The sequence below is a fragment of the Pseudophryne corroboree genome, chromosome 2, assembly GCF_028390025.1.
Source record: "Pseudophryne corroboree isolate aPseCor3 chromosome 2, aPseCor3.hap2, whole genome shotgun sequence".
Classification (NCBI taxonomy): Eukaryota; Metazoa; Chordata; class Amphibia; order Anura; family Myobatrachidae; genus Pseudophryne; species Pseudophryne corroboree.
In genome coordinates, this window is record NC_086445.1 from 236746366 (window position 1) to 236765764 (window position 19399).

The window sequence follows — 19399 nt, forward strand, 5'->3', positions numbered from 1 at the left end:
GGAGTACATATAACGTACAGTGCACACTTTTGCTGCCAGAGTCAGTGCCACACTGCCATTGTTGTGACCACACTGACCACCAGTATAATAATATATTTTGTGATTGTCTGCTTAGGACTCGGAGTACTAGTTGCAAGTTGCAACGTGAGTGACCTGACCACCAGTTTAATAATCAATCACCACCAGTTTAATATATATATATATATAATTGTATATAATATATATATATATATATATATATATATAATATTGTATACCACCTACCCGTGGTTTTTTTTTTTTTCATTCTTCTTTATACATACTACTATAGTAGCTTACTGTAGCAGTCTGCGGTGCTGCTGACCTGACAGTGTCCAGCAGGTCCGTCATCAGTCATTACATAATAAATATATATAGTACCTGTCCGGCTGCAGTACTAGTGATATTATATTGATTTCATCTCATTATCAATAATTTATCATCCAGTCTAGACTCTATATTAGCAGCAGACACAGTACGTTAGTCCACGGCTGTAGCTACCTCTGTGTCGGCACTCGGCAGTCCATCCATAATTGTATACCACCTACCCGTGGTTTTTTTTTTTCTTTCTTCTTTGTACATACTACTATAGTATAGTAGCTTACTGTAGCAGTCTGCGGTGCTGCTGAGCTGACAGTGTCCAGCAGGTCCGTCATCAGTCATCATTACCTAATAAATATATTATCTACCTGTCCGGCTGCAGTACTAGTGATATTATATATACATACATATATATATTGATTTCATATCATTATCATCCAGTCTATATTAGCAGCAGACACAGTACGGTAGTCCACGGCTGTAGATACCTCTGTGTCGGCACTCGGCAGTCCATCCATAATTGTATACCACCTACCCGTGGTTTTTTTTTTTTCTTTCTTCTTTGTACATACTACTATAGTATAGTAGCTTACTGTAGCAGTCTGCGGTGCTGCTGAGCTGACAGTGTCCAGCAGGTCCGTCATCAGTCATCATTACCTAATAAATATATTATCTACCTGTCCGGCTGCAGTACTAGTGATATTATATATACATACATATATATATTGATTTCATATCATTATCATCCAGTCTATATTAGCAGCAGACACAGTACGTTAGTCCATGGCTGTAGCTACCTCTGTGTCGGCACTCGGCAGTCCATCCATAATTGTATACCACCTACCCGTGTTTTTTTTTTTTCCTTTCTTCTTTGTACATACTACTATAGTATAGTAGCTTACTGTAGCAGTCTGCGGTGCTGCTGAGCTGACAGTGTCCAGCAGGTCCGTCATCAGTCATCATTACCTAATAAATATATTATCTACCTGTCCGGCTGCAGTACTAGTGATATTATATATACATACATATATATATTGATTTCATATCATTATCATCCAGTCTATATTAGCAGCAGACACAGTACGTTAGTCCACGGCTGTAGCTACCTCTGTGTCGGCACTCGGCAGTCCATCCATAATTGTATACCACCTACCCGTGGTTTTTTTTTTTCTTTCTTCTTTGTACATACTACTATAGTATAGTAGCTTACTGTAGCAGTCTGCGGTGCTGCTGAGCTGACAGTGTCCAGCAGGTCCGTCATCAGTCATCATTACCTAATAAATATATTATCTACCTGTCCGGCTGCAGTACTAGTGATATTATATATACATACATAGATATATTGATTTCATATCATTATCATCCAGTCTATATTAGCAGCAGACACAGTACGTTAGTCCACGGCTGTAGCTACCTCTGTGTCGGCACTCGGCAGTCCATCCATAATTGTATACCACCTACCCGTGGTTTTTTTTTTTGCTTTCTTCTTTGTACATACTACTATAGTATAGTAGCTTACTGTAGCAGTCTGCGGTGCTGCTGAGCTGACAGTGTCCAGCAGGTCCGTCATCAGTCATCATTACCTAATAAATATATTATCTACCTGTCCGGCTGCAGTACTAGTGATATTATATATACATACATATATATATTGATTTCATATCATTATCATCCAGTCTATATTAGCAGCAGACACAGTACGTTAGTCCACGGCTGTAGCTACCTCTGTGTCGGCACTCGGCAGTCCATCCATAATTGTATACCACCTACCCGTGGTTTTTTTTTTCTTTCTTCTTTGTACATACTACTATAGTATAGTAGCTTACTGTAGCAGTCTGCGGTGCTGCTGAGCTGACAGTGTCCAGCAGGTCCGTCATCAGTCATCATTACCTAATAAATATATTATCTACCTGTCCGGCTGCAGTACTAGTGATATTATATATACATACATATATATATTGATTTCATATCATTATCATCCAGTCTATATTAGCAGCAGACACAGTACGTTAGTCCACGGCTGTAGCTACCTCTGTGTCGGCACTCGGCAGTCCATCCATAATTGTATACCACCTACCCGTGGTTTTTTTTTTTTCTTTCTTCTTTGTACATACTACTATAGTATAGTAGCTTACTGTAGCAGTCTGCGGTGCTGCTGAGCTGACAGTGTCCAGCAGGTCCGTCATCAGTCATCATTACCTAATAAATATATTATCTACCTGTCCGGCTGCAGTACTAGTGATATTATATATACATACATATATATATTGATTTCATATCATTATCATCCAGTCTATATTAGCAGCAGACACAGTACGTTAGTCCACGGCTGTAGCTACCTCTGTGTCGGCACTCGGCAGTCCATCCATAAGTATACTAGTATCCATCCATCTCCATTGTTTACCTGAGGTGCCTTTTAGTTGTGCCTATTAAAATATGGAGAACAAAAATGTTGAGGTTCCAAAATTAGGGAAAGATCAAGATCCACTTCCACCTCGTGCTGAAGCTGCTGCCACTAGTCATGGCCGAGACGATGAAATGCCAGCAACGTCGTCTGCCAAGGCCGATGCCCAATGTCATAGTACAGAGCATGTCAAATCCAAAACACCAAATATCAGTAAAAAAAGGACTCCAAAACCTAAAATAAAATTGTCGGAGTAGAAGCGTAAACTTGCCAATATGCCATTTACCACACGGAGTGGCAAGGAACGGCTGAGGCCCTGGCCTTTGTTCATGGCTAGTGGTTCAGCTTCACATGAGGATGGAAGCACTCAGCCTCTCGCTAGAAAAATGAAAAGACTCAAGCTGGCAAAAGCAGTAGCACCGCAAAGAACTGTGCTTTCTTCGAAATCCCAAATCCACAAGGAGAGTCCGACTCCAATTGTGTCGGTTGCGATGCCTGACCTTCCCAACACTGGACGTGAAGAGCATGCGCCTTCCACCATTTGCACGCCCCCTGCAAGTGCTGGAAGGAGCACCCGCAGTCCAGTTCCTGATAGTCAGATTGAAGATGTCAGTGTTGAAGTACACCAGGATGAGGAGGATATGGGTGTTGCTGGCGCTGGGGAGGAAATTGACCAGGAGGATTCTGATGGTGAGGTGGTTTGTTTAAGTCAGGCACCCGGGGAGACACCTGTTGTCCGTGGGAGGAATATGGCCACTGACATGCCTGGTGAAAATACCAAAAAAATCAGCTCTTCGGTGTGGAAGTATTTCAACAGAAATGCGGACAACAGGTGTCAAGCCGTGTGTTGCCTTTGTCAAGTTGTAATAAGTAGGGGTAAGGACGTTAACCACCTCGGAACATCCTCCCTTATACAAAACAAAAATGGAAGGACAGCGCTTACCGCTGACTGATGGACCAAGCTGCTAGAGAAATAGAAAGGGAATCCACTTATTCCCTATATTTGTTAAAAAGCCAAGGGAGAAAAATCTCCAAGCGCTCTGGTATCAGATGTTGACACTTCTAATAGATTGATAAACACAGCATTCATATAATGAATATTTTATTAAAATTTAAGCAATCAAAAAGTATACATTGATTCCTTCCTATAAAAAATGAGTAAAAAATATATATATGAGTAAAGATATATATTTGTGAATCCTAATACCGGTATACTGACATTCAGACAACACAACATACAACATTAAACATATAATTAGATTGAATGTCCCCACAGAGTTATCCACTTAAAGGGTAATTGATCCTTTAGTATATACTCAATAGTAAATCCTAAGCTGTTTGAATGTCCTTGTTTTGGAATCTGGTTATTACTTAGGCAAAACCTCTTGAGATGTTCATTGATGTGGGCAAAAAGTCACTTTATTCAAGTTGAATATCGCCTCCACTTACTAGAGATGAGCGGGTTCGGTTTCTCTGAATCCGAACCCGCCAGAACTTCATGTTTTTTTTCACGGGTCCGAGCGACTCGGATCTTCCCGCCTTGCTCGGTTAACCCGAGCGCGCCCGAACGTCATCATGACGCTGTCGGATTCTCGCGAGGCTTGGATTCTATCGCGAGACTCGGATTCTATATAAGGAGCCGCGCGTCGCCGCCATTTTCACACGTGCATTGAGATTGATAGGGAGAGGACGTGGCTGGCGTCCTCTCCATTTAGATTATAAGAGACTGAGAGAGATTTACTGGAGCTGACTAGGAGGAGTACTGTTACTGTAGAAGTGTAGAGACTGAGTGGAGAGAGTTTACTAGTGAGGACAGTGCAGTTTACTTTATAATCCGTTCTCTGCCTGAAAAAAGCGATACACAGCACACAGTGACTCAGTCACATACCATATCTGTGTGCACTGCTCAGGCTCAGGCCAGTGTGCTGCATCATCTATTATCTATATATAATATTATATATATCTGTCTGACTGCTCAGCTCACACAGCTTATAATTGTGGGGGAGACTGGGGAGCACTACTGCAGTGCCAGTTATAGGTTATAGCAGGAGCCAGGAGTACATAATATATTATATGGTGAGTGACCACCAGACACACAGTGCAGTTTATTTAATATATCCGTTCTCTGCCTGAAAAAAGCGATACACACAGTGACTCAGTCAGTCACATACCATATCTGTGTGCACTGCTCAGGCCAGTGTGCTGCATCATCTATTATCTATATGTAATATTATATATATCTGTCTGACTGCTCAGCTCACACAGCTTATAATTGTGGGGGAGACTGGGGAGCACTACTGCAGTGCCAGTTATAGGTTATAGCAGGAGCCAGGAGTACATAATATATTATATAGTGAGTGACCACCAGACACACAGTGCAGTTTATTTAATATATCCGTTCTCTGCCTGAAAAAAGCGATACACACAGTGACTCAGTCAGTCACATACCATATCTGTGTGCACTGCTCAGGCTCAGGCCAGTGTGCTGCATCATCTATTATCTATATATAATATTATATATATCTGTCTGACTGCTCAGCTCACACAGCTTATAATTGTGGGGGAGACTGGGGAGCACTACTGCAGTGCCAGTTATAGGTTATAGCAGGAGCCAGGAGTACATAATATATTATATAGTGAGTGACCACCAGACACACAGTGCAGTTTATTTAATATATCCGTTCTCTGCCTGAAAAAAGCGATACACACAGTGACTCAGTCAGTCACATACCATATCTGTGTGCACTGCTCAGGCTCAGGCCAGTGTGCTGCATCATCTATTATCTATATATAATATTATATATATCTGTCTGACTGCTCAGCTCACACAGCTTATAATTGTGGGGGAGACTGGGGAGCACTACTGCAGTGCCAGTTATAGGTTATAGCAGGAGCCAGGAGTACATAATATATTATATAGTGAGTGACCACCAGACACACAGTGCAGTTTATTTAATATATCCGTTCTCTGCCTGAAAAAAGCGATACACACAGTGACTCAGTCAGTCACATACCATATCTGTGTGCACTGCTCAGGCTCAGGCCAGTGTGCTGCATCATCTATATATATTATATATCTGTCTGACTGCTCAGCTCACACAGCTTATAATTGTGGGGGAGACTGGGGAGCACTACTGCAGTGCCAGTTATAGGTTATAGCAGGAGCCAGGAGTACATATTATATTAAAATTAAACAGTGCACACTTTTGCTGCAGGAGTGCCACTGCCAGTGTGACTGACCAGTGACCTGACCACACTGACCACCAGTATAGTTAGTAGTATACTTATATTGTGATTGCCTGAAAAAGTTAAACACTCGTCGTGTGACTTCACTTGTGTGTTTTTTTTTTTTTTATTCTATAAAAATAAAACTCATTCTGCTGACAGACAGTGTCCAGCAGGTCCGTCATTATATAATATATAATATATACCTGTCCGGCTGCAGTAGTGATATATATATATTTTTTATATCATTTATCATCCAGTCGCAGCAGACACAGTACGGTAGTTCACGGCTGTGGCTACCTCTGTGTCTCTGCACTCGGCAGGCAGTCCGTCCATAATTGTAATACCACCTAACCGTGGATTTTTTTCATTCTTCTTTATACATACATAGTTACATAGACATCTTCTCTTTATCAACCAGTCTATATTAGCTGCAGACACAGTACAGTACGGTAGTTCACGGCTGTGGCTACCTCTGTGTCTGCACTCGGCAGGCAGTCCGTCCATAATTGTATACCACCTAACCGTGGATTTTTTTCAGTCTTCTTTATACATACATAGTTACATAGACATCTTCTCTTTATCAACCAGTCTATATTAGCTGCAGACACAGTACAGTACGGTAGTTCACGGCTGTGGCTACCTCTGTGTCTGCAGTCGGCAGGCAGTCCATAATTGTATACTAGTATCCATCTCCATTGTTTACCTGAGGTGCCTTTTAGTTGTGCCTATTAAAATATGGAGAACAAAAATGTTGAGGTTCCAAAATTAGGGAAAGATCAAGATCCACTTCCACCTCGTGCTGAAGCTGCTGCCACTAGTCATGGCCGAGACGATGAAATGCCAGCAACGTCGTCTGCCAAGGCCGATGCCCAATGTCATAGTACAGAGCATGTCAAATCCAAAACACCAAATATCAGAAAAAAAAGGACTCCAAAACCTAAAATAAAATTGTCGGAGGAGAAGCGTAAACTTGCCAATATGCCATTTACCACACGGAGTGGCAAGGAACGGCTGAGGCCCTGGCCTATGTTCATGGCTAGTGGTTCAGCTTCACATGAGGATGGAAGCACTCAGCCTCTCGCTAGAAAAATGAAAAGACTCAAGCTGGCAAAAGCAGCACAGCAAAGAACTGTGCATTCTTCGAAATCCCAAATCCACAAGGAGAGTCCAATTGTGTCGGTTGCGATGCCTGACCTTCCCAACACTGGACGTGAAGAGCATGCGCCTTCCACCATTTGCACGCCCCCTGCAAGTGCTGGAAGGAGCACCCGCAGTCCAGTTCCTGATAGTCAGATTGAAGATGTCAGTGTTGAAGTACACCAGGATGAGGAGGATATGGGTGTTGCTGGCGCTGGGGAGGAAATTGACCAGGAGGATTCTGATGGTGAGGTGGTTTGTTTAAGTCAGGCACCCGGGGAGACACCTGTTGTCCGTGGGAGGAATATGGCCGTTGACATGCCAGGTGAAAATACCAAAAAAATCAGCTCTTCGGTGTGGAGGTATTTCACCAGAAATGCGGACAACAGGTGTCAAGCCGTGTGTTCCCTTTGTCAAGCTGTAATAAGTAGGGGTAAGGACGTTAACCACCTCGGAACATCCTCCCTTATACGTCACCTGCAGCGCATTCATAATAAGTCAGTGACAAGTTCAAAAACTTTGGGTGACAGCGGAAGCAGTCCACTGACCAGTAAATCCCTTCCTCTTGTAACCAAGCTCACGCAAACCACCCCACCAACTCCCTCAGTGTCAATTTCCTCCTTCCCCAGGAATGCCAATAGTCCTGCAGGCCATGTCACTGGCAATTCTGACGAGTCCTCTCCTGCCTGGGATTCCTCCGATGCATCCTTGCGTTAACGCCTACTGCTGCTGGCGCTGCTGTTGTTGCCGCTGGGAGTCGATGGTCATCCCAGAGGGGAAGTCGTAAGCCCACTTGTACTACTTCCAGTAAGCAATTGACTGTTCAACAGTCCTTTGCAAGGAAGATGAAATATCACAGCAGTCATCCTACTGCAAAGCGGATAACTGAGGCCTTGGCATCCTGGGTGGTGAGAAACGTGGTTCCGGTATCCATCATTACTGCAGAGCCAACTAGAGACTTGTTGGAGGTACTGTGTCCCCGGTACCAAATACCATCTAGGTTCCATTTCTCTAGGCAGGCGATACCGAAAATGTACACAGACCTCAGAAAAAGAGTCACCAGTGTCCTAAAAAATGCAGCTGTACCCAATGTCCACTTAACCACGGACATGTGGACAAGTGGAGCAGGGCAGGGTCAGGACTATATGACTGTGACAGCCCACTGGGTAGATGTATGGACTCCCGCCGCAAGAACAGCAGCGGCGGCACCAGTAGCAGCATCTCGCAAACGCCAACTCTTTCCTAGGCAGGCTACGCTTTGTATCACCGGTTTCCAGAATACGCACACAGCTGAAAACCTCTTACGGCAACTGAGGAAGATCATCGCGGAATGGCTTACCCCAATTGGACTCTCCTGTGGATTTGTGGCATCGGACAACGCCAGCAATATTGTGTGTGCATTAAATATGGGCAAATTCCAGCACGTCCCATGTTTTGCACATACCTTGAATTTGGTGGTGCAGAATTTTTTAAAAAACGTCAGGGGCGTGCAAGAGATGCTGTCGGTGGCCAGAAGAATTGCGGGACACTTTCGGCGTACAGGCACCACGTACAGAAGACTGGAGCACCACCAAAAACTACTGAACCTGCCCTGCCATCATCTGAAGCAAGAAGTGGTAACGAGGTGGAATTCAACCCTCTATATGCTTCAGAGGTTGGAGGAGCAGCAAAAGGCCATTCAAGCCTATACAATTGAGCACGATATAGGAGGTGGAATGCACCTGTCTCAAGTGCAGTGGAGAATGATTTCAACGTTGTGCAAGGTTCTGATGCCCTTTGAACTTGCCACACGTGAAGTCAGTTCAGACACTGCCAGCCTGAGTCAGGTCATTCCCCTCATCAGGCTTTTGCAGAAGAAGCTGGAGGCATTGAAGAAGGAGCTAAAAGGGAGCGATTCCGCTAGGCATGTGGGACTTGTGGATGCAGCCCTTAATTCGCTTAACAAGGATTCACGGGTGGTCAATCTGTTGAAATCAGAGCACTACATTTTGGCCACCGTGCTCGATCCTAGATTTAAAGCCTACCTTGGATCTCTCTTTCCGGCAGACACAAGTCTGCTGGGGTTGAAAGACCTGCTGGTGACAAAATTGTCAAGTCAAGCGGAACGCGACCTGTCAACATCTCCTCCTTCACATTCTCCCGCAACTGGGGGTGCGAGGAAAAGGCTCAGAATTCCGAGCCCACCCGCTGGCGGTGATGCAGGGCAGTCTGGAGCGACTGCTGATGCTGACATCTGGTCCGGACTGAAGGACCTGACAACGATTACGGACATGTCGTCTACTGTCACTGCATATGATTCTCTCAACATTGAAAGAATGGTGGAGGATTATATGAGTGACCGCATCCAAGTAGGCACGTCACACAGTCCGTACTTATACTGGCAGGAAAAAGAGGCAATTTGGAGGCCCTTGCACAAACTGGCTTTATTCTACCTAAGTTGCCCTCCCACAAGTGTGTACTCCGAAAGAGTGTTTAGTGCCGCCGCTCACCTTGTCAGCAATCGGCGTACGAGGTTACATCCAGAAAATGTGGAGAAGATGATGTTCATTAAAATTAATTATAATCAATTCCTCCGCGGAGACATTGACCAGCAGCAATTGCCTCCACAAAGTACACAGGGAGCTGAGATGGTGGATTCCAGTGGGGACGAATTGATAATCTGTGAGGAGGGGGATGTACACGGTGATATATCGGAGGGTGAAGATGAGGTGGACATCTTGCCTCTGTAGAGCCAGTTTGTGCAAGGAGAGATTAATTGCTTCTTTTTTGGGGGGGGTCCAAACCAACCCGTCATATCAGTCACAGTCGTGTGGCAGACCCTGTCACTGAAATGATGGGTTGGTTAAAGTGTGCATGTCCTGTTTTGTTTATACAACATAAGGGTGGGTGGGAGGGCCCAAGGACAATTCCATCTTGCACCTCTTTTTTCTTTTCTTTTTCTTTGCATCATGTGCTGATTGGGGAGGGTTTTTTGGAAGGGACATCCTGCGTGACACTGCAGTGCCACTCCTAGATGGGCCCGGTGTTTGTGTCGGCCACTAGGGTCGCTAATCTTACTCACACAGTCAGCTACCTCATTGCGCCTCTATTTTTCTTTGCGTCATGTGCTGTTTGGGGAGGGTTTTTTGGAAGGGACATCCTGCGTGACACTGCAGTGCCACTCCTAGATGGGCCCGGTGTTTGTGTCGGCCACTAGGGTCGCTAATCTTACTCACACAGCTACCTCATTGCGCCTCTTTTTTTCTTTGCGTCATGTGCTGTTTGGGGAGGGTTTTTTGGAAGGACATCCTGCGTGACACTGCAGTGCCACTCCTAGATGGGCCCGGTGTTTGTGTCGGCCACTAGGGTCGCTTATCTTACTCACACAGCGACCTCGGTGCAAATTTTAGGACTAAAAATAATATTGTGAGGTGTGAGGTATTCAGAATAGACTGAAAATGAGTGTAAATTATGGTTTTTGAGGTTAATAATACTTTGGGATCAAAATGACCCCCAAATTCTATGATTTAAGCTGTTTTTTAGTGTTTTTTGAAAAAAACACCCGAATCCAAAACACACCCGAATCCGACAAAAAAAATTTGGTGAGGTTTTGCCAAAACGCGTTCGAACCCAAAACACGGCCGCGGAACCGAACCCAAAACCAAAACACAAAACCCGAAAAATTTCAGGCGCTCATCTCTACCACTTACTTGTATTTCCATATGTGTCAGGGAACACAAAGCATATGATGTCCGCCGGCAGACGCAGTGAGGTGCTCTAGTATCGACTAGCAGGCTGCAAGACAGGCGAAACTAGTCGATACTAGAGCACCTCACTGCGTCTGCCGGCGGACATCATATGCTTTGTGTTCCCTGACACATATGGAAATACAAGTAAGTGGAGGCGATATTCAACTTGAATAAAGTGACTTTTTGCCCACATCAATGAACATCTCAAGAGGTTTTGCCTAAGTAATAACCAGATTCCAAAACAAGGACATTCAAACAGCTTAGGATTTACTATTGAGTATATACTAAAGGATCAATTACCCTTTAAGTGGATAACTCTGTGGGGACATTCAATCTAATTATATGTTTAATGTTGTATGTTGTGTTGTCTGAATGTCAGTATACCGGTATTAGGATTCACAAATATATATCTTTACTCATATATATATTTTTTACTCATTTTTTATAGGAAGGAATCAATGTATACTTTTTGATTGCTTAAATTTTAATAAAATATTCATTATATGAATGCTGTGTTTATCAATCTATTAGAAGTGTCAACATCTGATACCAGAGCGCTTGGAGATTTTTCTCCCTTGGCTTTTTATCCTCCCTTATACGTCACCTGCAGCGCATTCATAATAAGTCAGTGACAAGTTCAAAAACTTTGGGTGACAGCGGAAGCAGTCCACTGACCAGTAAATCCCTTCCTCTTGTAACCAAGCTCACGCAAACCACCCCACCAACTCCCTCAGTGTCAATTTCCTCCTTCCCCAGGAATGCCAATAGTCCTGCAGGCCATGTCACTGGCAATTCTGACGATTCCTCTCCTGCCTGGGATTCCTCCGATGCATCCTTGAGTGTAACGCCTACTGCTGCTGGCGCTGCTGTTGTTGCTGCTGGGAGTCGATGGTCATCCCAGAGGGGAAGTCGTAAGACCACTTTTACTACTTCCACCAAGCAATTGACTGTCCAACAGTCCTTTGCGAGGAAGATGAAATATCACAGCAGTCATCCTACTGCAAAGCGTATAACTGAGGCCTTGGCATCCTGGGTGGTGAGAAACGTGGTTCCGGTATCCATCATTACTGCAGAGCCAACTAGAGACTTGTTGGAGGTACTGTGTCCCCGGTACCAAATACCATCTAGGTTCCATTTCTCTAGGCAGGCGATACCGAAAATGTACACAGACCTCAGAAAAAGAGTCACCAGTGTCCTAAAAAATGCAGCTGTACCCAATGTCCACTTAACCACGGACATGTGGACAAGTGGAGCAGGGCAGGGTCAGGACTATATGACTGTGACAGCCCACTGGGTAGATGTATGGACTCCCGCCGCAAGAACAGCAGCGGCGGCACCAGTAGCAGCATCTCGCAAACGCCAACTCTTTCCTAGGCAGGCTACGCTTTGTATCACCGGTTTCCAGAATACGCACACAGCTGAAAACCTCTTACGGCAACTGAGGAAGATCATCGCGGAATGGCTTACCCCAATTGGACTCTCCTGTGGATTTGTGGCATCGGACAACGCCAGCAATATTGTGTGTGCATTAAATATGGGCAAATTCCAGCACGTCCCATGTTTTGCACATACCTTGAATTTGGTGGTGCAGAATTTTTTAAAAAACGTCAGGGGCGTGCAAGAGATGCTGTCGGTGGCCAGAAGAATTGCGGGACACTTTCGGCGTACAGGCACCACGTACAGAAGACTGGAGCACCACCAAAAACTACTGAACCTGCCCTGCCATCATCTGAAGCAAGAAGTGGTAACGAGGTGGAATTCAACCCTCTATATGCTTCAGAGGTTGGAGGAGCAGCAAAAGGCCATTCAAGCCTATACAATTGAGCACGATATAGGAGGTGGAATGCACCTGTCTCAAGCGCAGTGGAGAATGATTTCAACGTTGTGCAAGGTTCTGATGCCCTTTGAACTTGCCACACGTGAAGTCAGTTCAGACACTGCCAGCCTGAGTCAGGTCATTCCCCTCATCAGGCTTTTGCAGAAGAAGCTGGAGACATTGAAGGAGGAGCTAACACGGAGCGATTCCGCTAGGCATGTGGGACTTGTGGATGGAGCCCTTAATTCGCTTAACAAGGATTCACGGGTGGTCAATCTGTTGAAATCAGAGCACTACATTTTGGCCACCGTGCTCGATCCTAGATTTAAAGCCTACCTTGGATCTCTCTTTCCGGCAGACACAAGTCTGCTGGGGTTGAAAGACCTGCTGGTGAGAAAATTGTCAAGTCAAGCGGAACGCGACCTGTCAACATCTCCTCCTTCACATTCTCCCGCAACTGGGGGTGCGAGGAAAAGGCTCAGAATTCCGAGCCTACCCGCTGGCGGTGATGCAGGGCAGTCTGGAGCGACTGCTGATGCTGACATCTGGTCCGGACTGAAGGACCTGACAACGATTATGGACATGTCGTCTACTGTCACTGCATATGATTCTCTCAACATTGAAAGAATGGTGGAGGATTATATGAGTGACCGCATCCAAGTAGGCACGTCACACAGTCCGTACTTATACTGGCAGGAAAAAGAGGCAATTTGGAGGCCCTTGCACAAACTGGCTTTATTCTACCTAAGTTGTCCTCCCACAAGTGTGTACTCCGAAAGAGTGTTTAGTGCCGCCGCTCACCTTGTCAGCAATCGGCGTACGAGGTTACATCCAGAAAATGTGGAGAAGATGATGTTCATTAAAATGAATTATAATCAATTCCTCCGTGGAGACATTGACCAGCAGCAATTGCCTCCACAAAGTACACAGGGAGCTGAGATGGTGGATTCCAGTGGGGACGAATTGATAATCTGTGAGGAGGGGGATGTACACGGTGATATATCGGAGGATGATGATGAGGTGGACATCTTGCCTCTGTAGAGCCAGTTTGTGCAAGGAGAGATTAATTGCTTCTTTTTTGGTGGGGGGTCCAAACCGAAACCAACCCGTCATTTCAGTCACAGTCGTGTGGCAGACCCTGTCACTGAAATGATGGGTTGGTTAAAGTGTGCATGTCCTGTTTATACAACATAAGGGTGGGTGGGAGGGCCCAAGGACAATTCCATCTTGCACCTCTTTTTTCTTTCATTTTTCTTTGCGTCATGTGCTGTTTGGGGAGTAGTTTTTGGAAGGGCCATCCTGCGTGACACTGCAGTGCCACTCCTAGATGGGCCAGGTGTTTGTGTCGGCCACTTGGGTCGCTTATCTTAGTCACACAGCTACCTCATTGCGCCTCTTTTTTTCTTTGCGTCATGTGCTGTTTGGGGGGTGTTTTTTGGAAGGGCCATCCTGCGTGACACTGCAGTGCCACTCCTAGATGGGCCAGGTGTTTGTGTCGGCCACTAGGGTCGCTTAGCTTACTCACACAGCTACCTCATTGCGCCTCTTTTTTTTCTTATTTGCGTCATGTGCTGTTTGGGGGGTGTTTTTTGGAAGGGCCATCCTGCGTGACACTGCAGTGACACTCCTAGATGGGCCAGGTGTTTGTGTCGGCCACTAGGGTCGCTTATCTTACTCACACAGCTACCTCATTGCGCCTCTTTTTTTCTTTGCGTCATGTGCTGTTTGGGGAGGGTTTTTTGGAAGGGACATCCTGCGTGACACTGCAGTGCCACTCCTAGATGGGCCCGGTGTTTGTGTCGGCCACTAGGGTCGCTTAGCTTAGTCATCCAGCGACCTAGGTGCAAATTTTAGGACTAAAAATAATATTGTGAGGTGTGAGGTATTCAGAATAGACTGAAAATTAGTGTAAATTATGGTTTTTGAGGTTAATAATACTTTGGGATCAAAATGACCCCCAAATTCTATGATTTAAGCTGTTTTTTAGTGTTTTTTAAAAAAAACACCCGAATCCAAAACACACCCGAATCCGACAAACAAAATTCGGTGAGGTTTTGCCAAAACGCGGTCGAACCCAAAACACGGCCGCGGAACCGAACCCAAAACCAAAACACAAAACCCGAAAAATTTCCGGCGCTCATCTCTAATACAGACAGAGTCAGATACTGGAGAATCTCTCAGATAAATATGTCTTAATCACCGGATGTGACTCTGGTTTTGGGAACCTGTTGGCGAAGCAGCTGGACAGACGTGGAATGAGGGTTCTCGCTGCTTGTCTGACAGAGAAAGGAGCTGAGAACCTGAAGAAGGAGACCTCCAGCAGGCTGCAGACTGTAATACTGGATGTTACTGACAGCAAAAGTGTGAGCTCTGCTGCCAAGTGGGTTGCTACCACTGTCAAAGATAAAGGTCAGAAGTACATTTATTATTTTATCTTTTAATGGTGGAGATGTATCAAATTTGGAGAGAGAGAAAAACTGGAGAGAGCCAATCAGCTCCTACCTGCCATGTTACAGGCTGTGTTTGAAAAATGACAGTTAAGAGCTTAGTGCATAGACCGCAAAGGCTCCTGGCAAGCTTGTACAAAATCTCAACCAAACTAAACAAAGATAGATTGCTGTAAGAATCTACTTGAGGTATGCTAATACACACAAGCTTTAGACCACAGGTTTTCAAACTCGGTCCTCAGGACCCCACACAGTTTATGTTTTGCAGGTCACCTGTAGATTTTTAAAATGTGACAGAGATGCTGGATGACATGGAAAACGTGAAACGTGTGGGGTCCTGAGGACCGAGTTTGAGAACCACTGCTTTAGACGAATAGTGTGATCGAGCATCTGTTTCTCAGTGTATTGATCACTCTGAGGAGCATGTGTCAACTTACAATGGAGTGGGTGAGATTATTACTGCATGATAAACTGCATCCAGAATAGCAGTTACAGTACCAGATTGCAGTATTTGCCCTGAAGAACTGTGCTCCATTTGTGCCAATTAAATTTTAGAAGAGGTTATTTAAATATTTTGAAGGGAAAAAAATTCTGTAAAGCAAAGATATTACAATTGCCCCTATTTTATCAAATAGTACAGAAGAATCAGTGAGCATCCTAATGGTGATAGCGATGATAGGTGTTAACGTCACATACCACCAAGTCTAGTATACAGGCTCACAAAAATAGTAAAGTCAATACTAACATTAATAATAGGTGAGAATTCTACATCAAATCAGTGTAGAAAATAATTTGCAACTCATTTAATTACAGTTTATTACATACAACACAAAGTTGTTTCATGTCACAAACAACATTATGTTCTGCTAAGCGGCCATACTGTTACAGTTGTCCAGTAAGTCCAAGTCGTTTCCAGTGGCCTGCTCACCGATTTGGATCAAATTAGGTGCAAATACCGGCAGTCGGTATTCTTTTAGGAGGCCGATAGCAGGATCTCGACGGTAAGAATCCCAACACATCCCGGTAAGTAATTTTAGTCTACCCCTAAACCTCTCCTTCCACAGCCTAAACCTAACCTACCCCACCCCTGCAATCTAACCCTAACCTCCCCCACCTCCGCAACCTCACCCTATCTCTTCCCCTAGTTCCAAACCCCAATCCTTGTACTTACCTATGGGATGTGTCGGTCAACTGTCTGTTGGGATCCCGACTGCTGGTATTTTGACCGCATCCCTATGGGTCATGGTTATTTGCTGCCACTGCCTGTACCTGCTTACAGAGGATCCATCCACGTACCTGGTCCTGGTCCTTAACATTACTACACATATGAACAGCAATGGACTCTTAAAACCTCTGTCACTGACATCATCATGCGGTGCCTTAACCTCAGACTGTTTAAGTGGATTAATCCCAATCACCTGTGCTTGGGTATTATAAGTCTTTCTGCCTTGTGTTTGCAAACTCTGAAAACCTCTCCAACATATCTGGTATTGTGAAATTGCTAAATTCTTGGCAACTCCTTTTGGATTCTCCTTGTCTGTACCTGTTCCTAGCTCTTTACTATCCTGCTCTATTTCTACCTGCTGGTACTTATCCTGTTACCTCAGCACTCCAGGCATTGGAATCTACCTTGACAACGGGTACTAATTTACCTTATTATGCAACCGTCCTGGCACAAACTGAGATGAAGGTCTTGCGCCACTGCAAAGCATTGTCACGCATGCAAAAGTAGCCATACTCACTGTGGGACATTTCATGCTCTTATGAAGTACTAGGTCACCCCACTCCTTCTCTTCTATAAAGAACTGTGAATTACCAAGCACAACAATGATAAGTAGTATGCCTCCCAAATTCCAGGCAGTCAAGAGAAAGGTTCCAACTGGGAGTAAGGCTGGACTATAACCAGGGCCGGCTCTATCATTAGGCAGCTTTAGGCGGCTGCCTAGGGGCGCCAGCTCCTGGAGGGTGCAACTAAATTATTCTAGCAAAAAACTGAAGGATGACTCTGTGTGCGGTTTCCTCTTTACACTGCGCTGGCCGCTGCTGAGGGTCTAATCAGGTGCAACCGTCACTATCAGGCTGTACTACAGAGTGCCTCAGCGCTTCCTCCGTGCTAACAAGTGTAACATCATGTCATATGAAGGCACATAGGAGGCGGATGTAACTATGGCTCCCCAAGGGGCGCACCCACGGCCGCTGCTCATAGTCCTGATGCAGGCCCCTGGATCCTGACTCATCAGCAGCAAGCAGCACCTGACTACATGTCTGCACCTGCAACATCGCTGTAATGCTGCTGCCTGCCCGTAAGAGGAGTCATACCAATTATGAGGGAAAACAAGGAAACACTGGGGGTAATTCTGAGTTGATCGCAGCAGCAAGTTTGTTAGCAATTGGGCAAAACCATGTGCACTGCAGGGGGGACAGATGTAACATGTGCAGAGAGAGTTAGATTTGGGTGGGTTATTTCGTTTCTGTGCAGGGTAAATACTGGCTGCTTTATTTTTACACTGTAATTTAGATTTCAGTTTGAATACACCCCACCCAAATCTAACTCTCTCTGCACATGTTACATCTCTCCCCCCTGCAATGCACATGGTTTTGCCCAACTGCTAACAAATTTGCTGCTGCGATCAACTCAGAATTAGGCCCACTATTAGGTAAGTAACTCATGGTGGTTTCTGCGAGACCACAGACAGTACACATATTACAGCCTGGTGGGTGGTTTGCACTTGTAAACAGCATAATAGGGAAACACAGGCACTGGGGTACAATACAGTACATATGGAGGAGGGGGGGTCAGTAATTAACTTACAGATGGGGGATGGAACACAATAAGGAGCATACAAATATATGTATATATGTATATAATACTGTATGTATGTATACACATACAATTAAATATCCCACCAGACCCCATAGACCAGGGCTGGCCAAACCAGTCCTCGAGATCTACCAACAGTTCATGTTTTCTAGGCCTCCTGGAGATCTGTAGATTTGTCAGTTAGGAATGAATGCAGCACATCTTAATTAGTAATGACTACACCTGTGCACCAGCTAGGTGGTCTGGAAAATGCGAACTGTTGGTAGATCTCGAGGACTGGTTTGGCCAGCCCTGCCATAGACAGATGCAGTGTATACAGTAGGGCTGGGCAAACCAGTCCTCGAGATCTACCAACAGTTCATATTTTCCAGGCCTCCTGGAGACCTGTAGAATGGTCAGTTAGGAATGAATGCAGCACATCTTAATTAGAAATGACTACACCTGTGCACCAGCTAGGTGGTCTGGAAAATGTGAACTGTTGGTAGATCTCGAGGACTGGTTTGGCCAGCCCTGGTATACAGGATAGATAGATAGATAGATAGATAGATAGATAGATAGATAGATAGATAGATAGATAGATAGATAGATAGATAGATAGATAGATAGATAGATAGAATTGTTATCCCAGCACTCAGCGAAAAAATTTAAATTGGCCTCTGTGTCCTATACAATTGCCAACATGCCGGCTAGCGTGTATACATAGGCAGAAAGAACGGTCATCACTCAAGGATTTGAAAGTAAGTACTGTAAATTGTGAACACAGTCACGAAAATATACTTTTTCACTCTAAAGGTTCAGTTGTTTCTGAACTGGGGGAGGGGGGGGGTTGCAGGTTAGGGGGCTCTAGGCTGGAGATTTGCCTAGGGTGCATAGAGACCTTGCACCGGCCCTGACTATAACACCTAAATCAGGACAGCTAGAAGGTATTTGGTTAAACCAGTGGTTCCCAAACTATGTGCCTCAGGACACTAGCAGGTGTGCCTTGGATTGGTGGTCCAGGACCAATTCAAACTATTTTTGGTCAAAGTAATAGACAAAACCAGTGCTTGTGGCTGCCAATTATAAAATATGAGGACAAACAGAAGCAAATATTGTCCCGCAACACACTAAAGAAACTAAGGATGACACATAAACATCATTTACTTATTGTTTTCTAAAATTCTCAAAGAAACTTTTGGCCTACGGGTGCCGTTAAAAAATTCTGACACTCTATGGCGCCATGATTAAAAAAAGTTTGGGAACCACTGGGTTAAACTGTATTTGCTTACCAATCCGAAACTCCAGTGACTGGTGACATGAGGTGTACAAAGCAAAACCAATTGCCTTGTAAGTAATAGGAAGTGATAAATTATGATGGTAATGCACCAATGACTTTAAAATAATGCCATTTTGAAACTGGTTGCTAACAAGGAACATCATCGCTATGTTAACTCCAGCTGAACTCTTTTTCAACTCTGTTTTAACTCCCATTAGATTATT

General features: G+C 44.7%; 1 protein-coding gene across 1 annotated transcript in view; it reads left to right on the top strand.

Annotated features, from left to right (window-relative positions):
* The window catches only part of LOC134991372 (retinol dehydrogenase 7-like), a 250241-nt gene that overhangs the window by 14758 nt on the left and 216084 nt on the right, over window positions 1–19399 (top strand). The window contains exon 2 of the mRNA XM_063950740.1: window positions 14805–15061. Coding sequence (XP_063806810.1) covers window positions 14805–15061 — 257 coding nt within the window. The remainder of the gene's footprint in view (window positions 1–14804; window positions 15062–19399) is intronic.